General features: G+C 39.8%; 1 protein-coding gene across 3 annotated transcripts in view; it reads right to left on the bottom strand.

Annotated features, from left to right (window-relative positions):
• Positions 1-14,151, bottom strand: part of PIEZO2 (piezo type mechanosensitive ion channel component 2) — a 319,421-nt gene that overhangs the window by 80,333 nt on the left and 224,937 nt on the right. For 2 of the 3 annotated variants that reach the window (XM_086609198.1, XM_086609196.1), the window contains exons 10-16: positions 13,533-13,571; positions 11,976-12,114; positions 11,438-11,577; positions 9,124-9,360; positions 3,125-3,248; positions 1,232-1,482; positions 412-560 (exon numbers count right to left, since the gene is read on the bottom strand). In XM_086609198.1, the coding sequence (XP_086465324.1) occupies positions 412-560; positions 1,232-1,482; positions 3,125-3,248; positions 9,124-9,360; positions 11,438-11,577; positions 11,976-12,114; positions 13,533-13,571 (1,079 nt within the window). The remainder of the gene's footprint in view (positions 1-411; positions 561-1,231; positions 1,483-3,124; positions 3,249-9,123; positions 9,361-11,437; positions 11,578-11,975; positions 12,115-13,532; positions 13,572-14,151) is intronic. The other variant, XM_086609197.1, reaches the window with a different exon arrangement.

Here is a 14,151-nt window from a genome sequence, read left to right as displayed (position 1 = left end):
GTAAGCTCCTGTTGAGAAATGCCCAACACATCATGATCAGGAAGAAACACAGCTCTCCTTATTAGCAGGAAGGCATGTCCACCTTCATCAGCTCCAGACATCCTGCAAATCTACCCTTAATCTCCTCCCAGATCTTATTCCTATGGTCACAGGTAGAGAGAAGCATTTGCACTGTATTGCAAACAGGACTGGCGCCAAGGCCTTGGGCGCACAAGAAATATCTTTGAGCCTCTCTCATGCTCATCTCTATCGTTACATAAATAAATCTATGGCTTCATTGCTGAGCCAGGTCAGCTATGCTTGGGGATGGTGTCATGATGTTCTTCCCACACAAGAAAGAAGACTGCTCTCATTCCACCATACTGAACTCAAAAGTCCAAACAAAATAAGAAATTAAAGAAAAACACTTACTTATTTTCATCTAGGCCTGTCATGTTCTTCCATAACCCAGGGAACGACTCAAACTGGTATGTATAGATGAAGATAAGTACCAACATCGTGTAAACAACCACTGACATCCAAAAGTATTTTAAAATCCTTCTCCACCATTCATAGTGCACCTGAAAATCACATGCTAAAGATGTTGAAACAAGCTGAAGGCAGACACTGACAAAAATACTGACAACGCCGTCCTGGCAAACAAAGACTAAAAATACTATTTTTCCTAGCTGGCCTGAGGTAAACAATGCTTACCCAAGAGCAGCCACAGTTCTTTGAGATACAGTTTTTACTCCTGATACACATGTACTCAAGTACACACTTTTGTGTAAAAATGACCATTGGAGTATGGCCATGGACATAAAGGCCAGGGACAGGGTCAGTCAGTCAGTTTCATCATATAGGTGATGAAAGTCCAGGAGGAGAGGAACTACATGCTCGTTGGGTTGTGAAAGCTGCGTGAATCAGTTGTCACAAAAACTGGTGGCTAAGTAGGACATGCACAGGCCCAGAATTTTCCCACACAGATTCCAAAGATCATGGTGATGTGAGGCAGAGTCCCAGAGCAGAGGTGTACATTGTATGCATCTAATTTATGTGCACTTTGCCTGCCACTATAACCAAAAACCAAAGGAGAATTCTTAATCCCTTCAAATGATCTTACTATGTTGTATCTAACTAAAGAACAAACACACTGTTTACAAATTCTTTTTTGGAGCCACTTAATTACCAAGTTAAAAATATGAATCACTGTAGTCAAGAACAAAATTTAGTTAACACAGTTCTTGCTTACCTGATAGAGGGCCACACAGAAGAGGAACAGTACCATATAGATGATTTTGTACATGACAATTCTACCCTCAAAGCTGACAAAGAAGAACATGCCCCCACAGACGTAAATCCAGTACTTGATGAACATAGCCATCACCAGCTTCCCCAGGACTTTCATAATATCCTGTTCATCCTCATCATCCTCTTCCTCCTCCTCCTCCTCCTTCTCCTCCTCCTGTTCTTGTGCCACTTCTCCCTCTTGCAACTCCTCTTCTGCAAATACAGAGTCACATTTGGCCTCTGTCTGTTTTGGGGGCTTTTAGTAAGAATTGAAATGGGTGAAAAGTAAAATCTGTACACAACACAGAAACTTAAAACATGATATTCAGAAGAGACTGTATTTCTGAATCATACATGCCTCCAGAGCAGGAGAAAGAGTTTTAACTTCATATGAGCTTCAACCTGCTCCTGGAGCCACATGGTGCATAGCTACATGTCCTTACCAGACACCCGTCTTCATTTTGTCTGAAATGCAGGCAGCTGTAGCGGAAAGTTAGAGCCTAAGGGTTGCATAATGGATAACAGTTGAAACACTTCCCATGGCGATACCTATACTCCTAGGCAAGAAACCTTTTAAACTGGAAAACAAAGAAACCACCAGCTCCACCAGAAAGCTCTCATCTTGAGTTTAAAGTTTAAACTCTCATCTTGAGTTTGAATCTCTCATCTTGAGTTTTGTCCGTTAGAGAACATTGTGGTTACCTCCAAAAACCACAAGCAAGAGAAAACATTAACATAAAACCGAACAAGCTTAAAAAATATAAATGCTGCACTAACACTGCTGTTTTGCAAAGGAACTACCACTTTTCCAGCTTCTTTTGCTGTACCTGAGCCATTGCGGAAAGGACAAGCTGCTTTTGTCCTGTGAAGAGGTCAGGACTTCCCAGTTATTAATCTTGTAAGGTTTGTGGAGGGCAGGGTAAGTGTCCCCCTAGTAGCAAGCACACATGAGCAAGTATCCAGATAACAGGGCTTGTCAAACTCATAGCACATAGCTATAATGCTTGCCTTCACATTGAGAATAATATCGAGACTTCACCTTCAAAAGGCTTGCCTGCTCCTTTTGTCCCACTCACTATCCCTCTTCTCAGACTCTTTCCTAGCTCTTGCCTTGTGAATCCTTGCACTGTCCAGCTCTGACACTGATCAGACGTTTTACTGAGACAAAATATTGTAACAACTCAAACAGGAAGCTACATCACTGCTGCCTGGACTGGCTTTCTACCATTTCAGTGAGTTGAACTTGTTCAGATCAACATACAGTGAGACAGAAAAGGACAAGAAATGTCTGGGGGAACATGTGCTCAGTGGCCACTGAGCTGTCAGATGAGCTGAAACTGAAGCAGCAAACTTTGCTCTCAGGTATGCTTCTGATAACATGAACCCTTGCACTAAAAACATAAATGCTTATTTTCCTATTGAAGTTAGTAGTTTAACTTCTGGTTTAGTAGAAGTGTTTATGCACAAACACAACTTCCAAGGAATTTAGCAACTGACTTTTCCTATGTAAACTCTTCTCCTGTGGTTAAACTCCTAAGGCAATTAATCTGCTGGTTTGCGTTTGTGACATAGGAGTAAACCGATTATTTGAAAGTTCCATGGCATTTCTCAAATGAGTCATTTCAATTATCTTCGGGTTTTTTTTGGTTCAACAGTAAAGAGAATTCTCATTTCATTTGCATTTCTGAAGTTCAAAGACGCTTTATTTTTATATCACGAGAGATAGTTGTACATAGATTTTGCAATAGTTTTCTTAGCTAATAATAGGTATCTTGTTAATTGCTTTCAGTGTTACGGAAATACAGTAACTGGAACTTCTACCATGACTAAAGGACTAAATTGGATGTGGCTTTACCTGTTTCTTCATTTTCTTCACTTCCAACTTTGACCTCAGATAAAGTAGCTTCTTTTAGCTGAAGTGCTTTCTGTTCAGTGAGGTGCTGCCTAAGCAGTAGCCAGAAAGTAATTGTGAAAAGAATCTGCAAACAAAAATCAAAAGAAAAACAACTGACTAATTGTATATCCTATATCCTGCTAATATAAACATATGTTTTCATAAGTTCTGCATGCCTTTGTTTTCTCTGTGCATCAGAAAATGCTAATGATGGCATCAGTGTTAAAGTACATCTTTGTGGAAGTTCAGTCATTTAGGAAATGTCTTGCATTAAAACCAACTTTATTTCATTTGCACTTTTCCATTGAGTAATAACTTTTCACTCCACATCTTTTCTTAAAGGTATTTACCTATATGGTTCTATTCTCCCCTGTTCTATACAGTTTGTAACTCCTGTCTTACAAGTTTAAAGATTTTGTCATTACATTGAGGAGCTGTGAATGCCCCATCCCTGGGGGTGTTGAAGACCAGGTTGGATGAGGCTTTGAGCAACCTGATGTAGAGGAAGGTGTCCCTCCCTATGGCAGGAGGGTTGGAATTAGATGATCTTTAAGGTCCCTTCCAACCCCAACCATTCTATGATTCTACATATTGATTGGCATAATTTCCATGTGTCCATTTTTGTTCATTTTTCCATTTTTGCAGAGAAGAAGCACAGGCAGGTGAGTGAATTGTCATTATTAGGGTTTGGTATATATCCTAAGTCTTTTGATTTAGGAGGTTTGGTATTTCAGGTACTTAAACACAATTAATTTAAAAATCAGCAATTTCTTTGTGTGTCTTTAAGTTACAAAAGACAGTCAACTCTGAATATGCCTTGCATTTGGAGCAGTTACAAGATTTAAAACAACTCTTAATTCTTTGAAGAGCTTTAAGAGATGATAATTCCATAACAGCAGGATATCTTAGAAATAAATAAATATCTTTAATGACGACTGAATTTCTGTTTTTTGAAAAAAGCTGAATTCAACAGCTTGTGACACTGAGAGATGGTCAAAATTCAGAAAACAGCATGATGCCTATTTATCACACACTTGATTTTATGTTTACATTCTGCAAATCTTCCACTGATTTCGGTGGTGCAGAATAAGGGTTGTTTCACTGCTTCAGAAGCTAGAAGAATAAAACCTCAAACAGGAAACATGTAAGAGCCAAGTATTTTGCATACAACAGAATGATGAGGCCAGTAGTACAAAGTAAAGAACTCTCCTGTTTTTTATCTAACATGCAAGTACTTCATGGGGGAAAGGAGAGGTCCCAGCCCAGCGACAGCTGTTTTCACTGACTCTGCTGAGCTGCAGCAGAAGATTGTGAGCCTGTCTGAATTGTCACAGCTTCTCCACATACCTCCTGGAGCTCTGGCTTTTGCAACACAAACCACTGATATTGTAAAACATGGACTTGTTCTGCAGTGATCAGCTCCATCTCCCCGCTGCATTTACACCTTGTTCTCTGGCATTTCCAGAGCCAGAGCTGGCTCTAGGAAAAGTCTTGAAGGATTGCAGATCAAATGAATGCTTTTACAGTACCCATTTTTTAGTCCCCCTTTTACAGAACCCATTTTATTTCCTTTTCAGACCAGGAAACACACACAAACGATGCAGAAAATTATGCAGAAAGTTATTGTAAATGTCTTTCTATTTTCCTCTCTTCGCAGAATACAGTATCCAATCTTTATTTAAACTCAATCTTTATTCAAAGGGCTTTAAACTAGGAAAAACAGGGAGAGACAGAATTACTATCAGCCTTGAGAAGGAGAGATAGACATGGCTGACAAGCCAAGAGCTGATGCGAATGAAAGGAAACACATAATCAACAAAACAGGGCTTATGTGGGGTCACCTCAAGCATTTGTATGTAAGCAAGCAAATGCTTTCAAGGCACCATTCCAGATCCTTTCTGGGAAATCAGCATGCCGGGTGAGGCTCTGAAGTGCCTGTACACTGATGCATGTAGCATGGAGAATAAACACAAGGAATTGGAGACCTCTGTGCACGGCCATGATCTTGTTGGAATCACAGAGACAGGGTGTGACGGCTTGCGTAGTTGCAATGGAGAGAGAGACACAGGCCCTTTAGGAAGCACAGGCCAGGAAGATGCGGAGGTGGAGCTGCACAGTTGGAATGCATGGGCTCTGCCTGGGGATGGATGATGAGCCAGGTAACTTGAGAGGAATATAAAGACACTGGCCAAGCATGGAGACGCATGGTTAGAAAAGCCAAGGTCTGAAATTGAGTCTGGTGAGTCACGTCAAGAGCAACAAGAAGAGCTTCTGTAAGTACATAAGGAAAAAAAGGAAGGCTAGGGAAAATGTGGGCCCACTGCTGAGTGGGGCAAGGGTCCTGGTGACACAGGACATGGAAAAGTTTGAGGTATCAAATGCCTTCTTTGCCTCAGTCTTTGTTAGCAAGACTGGCCTTCAGGAATCACAGGTCCCAGACAATGTGGAGAAGTCTGAAGCAAGGAACACACACCCTTTGTAGAAGGGGATCAGGTCAGGGAATGCTTCAGCAAACTGAGCATACAGAAATCGATGGGTCTTGATGGGATATACCCATGAGTGCTGAGGGAGCTGGCTGATGTCATTGTAGAGGCTACTCTCAATAATCTTTGATTGATCGTGATGACTGGGAGAAGTGCTGGAAGACTGGAGGAAAGCAAACGTCACTCCTATCTTCAAGAAGGGCAAGAAGGACCCAGGGAACTACAGGCTGGTCAATCTCACCTTGATCCCTGGGAAGCTGAGGGTGATGGGACACTGAAACAGGTTGCTCAGAGAAGTTGTGGATACCTTATCATTGGAAGTGTTCACGGTCAGGTTGGATGGGGTTTTGAGCAACCTCATCTAGTGAAAGATGTCCCTGCCTGTGGCAGGGGAGGTGGACTAGATGATCTTTAAAGACACCTTCTGACCCAAACCATTCTGCGATTCTATGATTGTAAGGTGACAGAGCAGCTAAACCTGGAAACCATTTCCAGGCACATAAAGGACAAGAAAATCATCAGGAATAGTTAATGTGGATTCACCAAGGGGAAGTCATGCTTGACCAACTTGATAAACTTCTAAGACTGGCTTGGTAGATAAGAGGAGAGCAGTGGACATCTTTTAACTAGACTTCAGGAAGGCTTTTGACACTGTCTCCCATAAGATTCTCATAGACAAGTTGATGAAACATGGGCTGGAGGAGCAGACAATGAGGTGGATTTAAAACTGGCTGAACAGCTGAGCTCAGGGGAAGGTCATCAGTGGTATAAAGTCTATTTGGAGGTCAGTGACTAGCAATGTACCCCAGGGGTCAATACTGGATCCAGTCCTGTTCAACATTATCATTAATGATCTGGATGATGGACCAGAGTGTACCCTCACCAACTTTGCTGATTACACAAAATTAGAGGGAGTGGTTTCTTACACTGGAGGGTTGTGCTGCCATCCAGAGGGATCTTGACAGGCTGGGCTGAGAGGAACATCATGGAGTTCAACAAGGGGAAGTGCAAAGTCCTGCACTTGGGGAAGAACAACCAGTTCATGTACCATTACAAGTTTGGGGTTGACTGGCTGGAGAGTAGTTTGGCAGAAAAGGCCTGGAGGTCCTGGTGGACACCCAGTTGAACACGAGCCAGCCATGTGCCCTTACAGCAAACAAGGGTAAAGGTATACTGAGATACATTAGCAGAAGTGTTGCCAGCTGGTCGAGGGAGGTGATCTTTTCCTTCTACTCAGTACTGGTGAGGCCACAATTCAAGTGCTGTGTACTATTCCGGTGCTGCAGCACAAGAGACACACAGATGTATTGGAGAGAGTCCAGCTGAATGGCATGAAGATGAAGGGACTGCAGCACCTTTCCTAGTAGGAAAGGCTGAAAGAGCTGGGATTGTTCAGCCTGAAGAAGCTAAAGCTCAGGGGGAATCTCATTCAATGTCTATAAATATCTGAAAGGAGAGTGGAAAGAGGAGGAAGACAAGCTTTTTTCAGTGGTGCCCAGTGATGGGACAAGAGACAATGGGCACAAACTGAAACACAGGAGATTCCCTCTGAACATCAGGAAACACTTTTTTACTGTGAGGGTGACTGAGCACTGGCACAGGTTGGCCAGGGAGGTTGTGGAGTCTCCATTCTTGGGGATATTCAAAAGCCATCTGGGCATGGTCCTGGGCAATAAAGCTCCAGATGGCCCTGCCTGAGTAGGGGATTCAGACCAGATGACCTCCAGAAGTCTCTTTCAATCTCAACTATTCTGTGATTCTGTGAAATTTATAGAGTGCATTATATTCAGCCTTAAAAACCCCACTAGACATCTTCTATTAGTTTTATGGGTGCGGCAAAATCATCATATATACAAAAGTTTCCTTTCTTAGCAGCAGCTAGTTTTAGATATTTGATGATATATCTAATAAGAAAAAACGTCCAAGGTGCTGACATATTAAGACAGTTAAAACTCCTTACAGATTTACAGTCATTGAGAGAAACTGTAGAACTTCTCTTGCACAATCCCTTGAGCTTTAGCTCTCTTACGAAACTAGTCCTACTGTCCTGGTTTTGGCTGAGATAATTTTCTTCCTAGTAGCTGGTATAGTGCTGTGTTTTGGATTTAGAATGAGAATAATGTTGATAACACACTGATGTTTTAGATGTTGCTAAGCAGTGCTTACACTAAATCAAGGACTTTACAGCTTCTCATACTGCCCTGCCATTATGGGGAGGCTGGAAGAGTACAAGAAGCTGGGAGGAGACACAGCCAGGACAACTAACCGAAACTGGCCAAGGGGATATTTCATGTCATATGATGTCATAATGAATAAAACTAGGGGGAAGTGGCCGGGGGCAGCAGCTGCTGCTCAAGAACTGGCTGGGCATCAGTCAGCAGGTGGTGAGCAATTGTATTGTGCATCACTTGTTTTAGATATTCTTTAATAATAATAATAATAATCATCATCATCATCATCATCATTCCTTCCTTTTCTGTCCTATTAAACTGTCTTTATTTCAACTCACAAGTTTTAGTTTTTTTTTCGATTCTCTCCCCCATCCCACTTGAGGGGAGTGAGCAAGTGGCTGTGTGTTGTTTAGCTGCCTGCCAGGTTAAACCACAACAGTCCTTTATGAGAGAAATAATACAACACTCACTAATTTTCAAATACATTAAAGACCTAGAAATGGTTGTCCAAAGGGCACTGCCAACAAGGAGAATCACTTACAGAACCACCTTAAATGGTAATTAGGAGTCACAAGGGAAGTGATTCACTTAGCGCAAGGGCAGCAGTGCCAACTAGATGGATGCACTCTCCGAGACGCCCCTCTTGGGTGCTCTAGGAAGCAACTTCCTATTTGTGCTCATTCCCTCCCCCAGAAGCAAATCTGCCAAACAAAATGCGTTTTGCACTGCTTTCAAGACATCAAAGAAAAAAAATCTATCGTGCACTGAGGTCAACAAACTCTCTTGTTTCTGACCTGAATGGATTCCAACTCACGCTGCTTCAGGTGTAAGGGTAAAGAATTAAAGCTCAGTCACAGCCATATACTGCTGCTTGTGCCAAATCATAAGGGAGTGAGTAGTACTGGTAATTGCAATGACACCACAGTTCCAGTTGCCATCATATTCATAGACAGACCTGACATCCCATGGGTATTAATCTATCAAATCAAATCACATCTAGTTTTGCATCTAGTTTATAAAAATAAACAAGTGAGCAATTTCCATTCACTAAAAATTTTCTATAGAATTATCATGAAAATCTACGAAGATGTCTGAAACATTTGTTTTGGTATTAGCTTAACAAGCAAGAATCAATTTTTTGAACACTGGTTTTTAATGAGTTATCCTTTATTGAAGAACTGCTACAGAACATGGTTATACTGAATATTGAGGATTCACTCTCAAAAAAAAAAAGTCAACAGATTCACACATGTTATCACAATATATTTTGTAGTTTCATAAATACATCTTAGCTGTTAACACCTACCTTTGATGCCAACTCCCCAGGCTCCTTCCTTTCTAAAAAACCAGATACTTGAGGAAGCTCATCATTCTTGAGCTCAATACTCCATATATACTGCAATGTTAGCAGTAAATTTCCATAGAAAACCATGAATGGTGAACTGATCATGGCGTACTTCCTTCGGTCCCGAATCATCCACAATGTGCAAGACCAGATCAGTAACACAAAAGTCAACCAGCTGTGATACGTGATACTCCATGCCTTGTGGAAGGAGGAAAGAGAGGAAAAAATGTTCACAGTTACATTCAGGAACAACATTGATGCATATCGCCAGTAACACTTACGTTTCTCTATTCAGCACGTTTTCATTATGAGACCCTCACCCATATTAATCAGCTCCTGGGCCAGCTACAATAAACCCCTTGGAGAACGTGCAGAAAGTGGATTCTTAAGAAGTCTACAGTAGAGGGTAAACCCTGCTTTGTGCATTAATTGCACCTTGGTAAGGTTCGTAAGCAGACTCATTGCTTCTCATTATACCAAACTAAAAGAGATGGAAAATACAGACTAACTTTTGCACACACAACATCTTGCAAAACTGGCAGCAAATAATTCAGAGTATGAACATCAAAACATATTCAATAGCTACTTCATGCAAGGCCTTTGACAGACGTAGAAAAATACACTAACTCCATATTGTTCTAGCTTCTGTGGAATCAATTTAAAATGGAAAGCTATGAAACACACACACCACACACCTAACCCAAAGAAATTTTAGTCTACACTAACCATGCTAGATTACCTGAAGCACTCACATCTATAGAATGTTTTCTACAGCTTGCAGAAATCACTTACTGAAAACTGCTCTATTAAACACTCAGGGAAAAGGATTGGGGTTTTAGGCGTTTTTTATTAACATTGTGTTACCGACTTAATTCAGCTATATGCTGGTAGAACTGCAGAATCACTTTCAATAAAATATTTTAGATTCCTTTTCAGTTTCAATAAAAAAGTATGAAACATTAAGAGTACTTCAATCAGTTTAGCTCAGCCCTCTTGGAAATTAAGAATATGTGTCTTTTAAGAGCATGTGAAAAACACTAACATGTTACTTCTCTGTCTTCATACAAGAAAATAGCTTACACTGAGATGTCTTTGGTTATGGTGTAAGTGGAATTTGCATCAGATCACACCATAAACAAATTCATAAATGAATTTGGGTCATATAAAATAGGGATATATCACTAAGAAAAAAGCTAATAGTGTCTCAATATTCAACTACAAGAAAGTTCTTCAAATATATCTTCTTCTTTGATATTAAGAGATATGATCTTAGAAATTAATTAAAAAGAAAATGCATATCATATGAAGCATTTGAGTTTAAAAAATAAGAAAAAGAGGCATTGTGTCAATATGAAAACAACTACTTCCTAATGTCTCAGAATGCATCAAGCTAGATCCAGATTCTTCACAAGGAGTCTGTTTTATTTAGTTGAGAAACTTGTCCTGTTAAAGACAGCAAATAAAGTTCGAAACTTTATGCAAACAAGAAGCAGCCAAGCTAATTTGTTTTACCGTTTTTAATGCAAAATTGGGCCAAGAAGCTTTATGGTTAATTTCATCACAGTTGAAACCTTTCCAAAACAGTAAAACCAAAGCTTGCACTGGGAATAGAGATTTAATCATTATGCTGAAAACTTGCTACAGTACGGCTCAAGGTATTTGCATCAAGTGTACTTAAAAGCAAGTAACAACATGAGAAATAAGGGTGGGTAAGTAAAACAGTAGCAAAATCTTGTTTGGCACAAAGTTATATTCTCCTTGAGATCTTTCTGTGTCAATTTAGGAAATCAGTTTTTACAGATCTTCTCAGAGGGTAACTGGATGTATGCTTCAACCTGAAACAGGAACTACATTTTTTAAATTTACTGTATTACTATGAAATGTTTTAATTTTGTAGGTAAATTTCTGAGTGGAGCAAAAGCATGACAAGCCTGCTTATGCAGAAGCTCTGAAATCAACAGAAAACTGAGTCCCAGTGGTTTTGCGACGTTCAACAGACAAGACCCAGGGCTCCCAGTCCTGGAAATGTGATGCTTTACCCAGAACCCCACATCTTGCCCTATTTATAGATCTACAACAGGACAGGGAATTATGCATTAATAACCTAAAAGGGACCCAAAATGATGCAGATACCGTTATGGTATTTTCTAACCCTGATGCAAACGCTTACTGAAAATCAACCAATGAGATTAATTTCAGGAAAACATTGAGAAGACACATTTATTTGTAAAATTAACAGCATTATTTTGTTGTTGTTGTTGTTGTCAGTACTTACCATCATAGCTATCAGAGCACAAATGTAACTTTGTTTCATGATAAATTGGAACACAGAGACCAGGGCATGTAGTTTAACATTTTCTTTTTCCTCCTGAGTAACTTCCTCTTCCTCTTCCTCCTCGTCCTCCTCTTCCTTTTCTAAGTAGAAAAATAAATTCTTATTTGCAATTCATGCTGGTCTAAAAGTAGTATATACACCCTGTCCCAGAATTATTTCACTTGTAATCACTCCAATGGCTACTTTACAGCAATCAGCAAGCTCTAGATACGAGCCAAAGAAAAATGACATTTGAGCACAGTAAAGCAAAACCTGAAATCACTGTGTTGGTAGGAAAAGTATTTTGGACAGTATATGCCTAAAGCCCAGTTTACAAAATTGTCATGTGATCAGCCATCATTGTAAGGTGACAGCAGTTATTTAATCTCAAGAGGCCAAAGATCTTACCAAAACGAAAATAAATGCTAAAGGCAGCGAACAGAGAACGGAGAATAAGAAAAAATATAGAACTAAGAGTAATTCCCAGACAATTCGCTACCTGACACGTCATCCGAAGGCTCCCATTTGTACTGTGGTGTGGAGTACATATCTGATTTGGCTGGACCATTTTCTAATGGCAGTGTGGGGTGGATGGTGTGATAGTCAGCAGGGTTCCCGTTCACTGTCACCAGCAGCACCTGTCAGGACAAGGGAGAGAGGCACTGCATTTAGGGTGGCTCTGAGGATAACGTGACTCCTATTTCTGAGCCATGGTAAACGACTATTTGCATGCTCCTGGTCTGTCCTACCCACGAAATTAAACAGAAAGAAAAAAACAGTGTAAAGGTGCACTAACTTAACACATCCACAGCTGGCGAAGGCTAAGGCTGACTGCATGGCTCAGCACACAAACAGTAACTCAGTGAGCCCATCTTCAGACATCCTGCCTTTCCCAGGTTAAACTGGCTTTTTACAGCCAAGCTAGGAAAGTATCACCATACATCCTGCATTTCAGTTAAAGCTGAAACAAAAAATTCATCCTCCTTCTTAGGCAAACTGATACCTTGAGATTTTCAGACTTTAGTTCACATATAATTATTTCCAGTAGTTATGAAAATAATGGTTATAAATTACTTTCGACTTTTCATTATTCCTGGTGAGATCTACGTGTGCTGTCATTAATAAAACCAGTTGTGGTACTTATTGATGCCACATTCATGCCACTTGGTAGTACTAATTCAATACTGTTTCATTGTTTTACTTTTGTGAATTAAATTTCAGTCCTTGTGCTTGTTTTGATTAGGACTCCAGCAACCACAATCATAAATATCTCTTGTATTGGCAGAAATTCACATGCAATGGGTTACTGATGGTAGTACATGCTGAAAACTTGACTTCTGCTTCGTCTATCAGACAGGAGCATATTTTGCCTGTCTAAGCTATGCACAGGCATGTGCGGACAGGTTCAGAAGAGTATCTGGGTTATGTCCAGTTATATTGAGCAGCTACATCAAGCAGAGGCTGTGGAGCGCATTTAGATTTGGTTATAGCTGCTCCCAAAGTTCATCTACATCTCCATTCTTCTGCGTATGCTGAACAGAGGGGGTGTTTCTGCTTTCAGAGTCTGCTTCTGATAGCAGTCAAGATGAATGGATCATTTGCTGTCTATTCCAAGAAAGATTTGGATTTTCTGTTCTGTAAATTGAACTCATGTGTTGTCAGTCATGCTTTAAGGGCCTCAGCATTTCAACACGAATGAAAGAAAAAAACATAGCAAAGAAGCTAAATCAAGTTTAAAGATGGCTTGCACTAGAAAGCATGTTTTGATATTTTATTTAAAACCAATGAAATAGCAAAAACGGTTTGCCAGTTGGTACTGCTACAAGCAGTTTAATTTCAAATGGTCAATTCTTGAGCTAATGAGTGGTTTCTCAGTGCAATTATTAAGGAAGCAAAAGAAAATGATACTTAGGATAATCAAGGTTATAGAGTAAATGGCAGGCTAACAAAAGTTTTTAAAGTGTCATCTAAACTTTTATCTGCATATATCAGTGTAATCTGTATTTACAGACATTAAAAGGAATTACAAAATTACAAAGACTAGTAGTATACTAACATCCGATGGCTTGTATTCATCTTGGGTCATTGACAGAAGCTGCAAAAAGCAATGCAAGGACAAATTATTAAAGAAGCATGGCTCAAGCATTAATAAGTCTAACTTTTTGAATACATGCATGCATATTTGCTGACTTTTGCAGATTTGCACTAAGAAATTCTGAAAGAATTCTTAAAAAGCCAGCAGAATTGTACACTGTGCTCCATAAAATGATATTTAATGTGCCGTAGCATTGACATAACTTTATTGTATGTTTCTGTGAATTCTAAACCAAAACTGACCATATTGCATTGAAATTTTAAATACTAGGTTGAAGAATTAATCAGTATGGCATTATACTGATTAATTGCTTTCTAATGTCTTTCTAATGATCCAATGCTTAAAACCCAAGTTTTTAAATGATCATTAGAATTACTGTAAGTATAAAATTACTTCCAATGAAATGCTTATACTAATATAAAATGTGACCCTTCATTCATTTGCCAGCTCGTTTACCTTCACTCTTATTATGGCAGAGCTCTTGAGGCTTGAGTATATGTGGCTCAATAGAGTGTCTGTATATCCCAAATTTGACTGCAACTCATCAGATGAAATTTTGCACTGCAGCTGGTGAGAACAG

This window comes from Tauraco erythrolophus, chromosome 3 (genome assembly GCF_009769465.1).
Source record: "Tauraco erythrolophus isolate bTauEry1 chromosome 3, bTauEry1.pri, whole genome shotgun sequence".
Classification (NCBI taxonomy): Eukaryota; Metazoa; Chordata; class Aves; order Musophagiformes; family Musophagidae; genus Tauraco; species Tauraco erythrolophus.
This window is presented reverse-complemented; position numbering and strand designations above follow the sequence as displayed.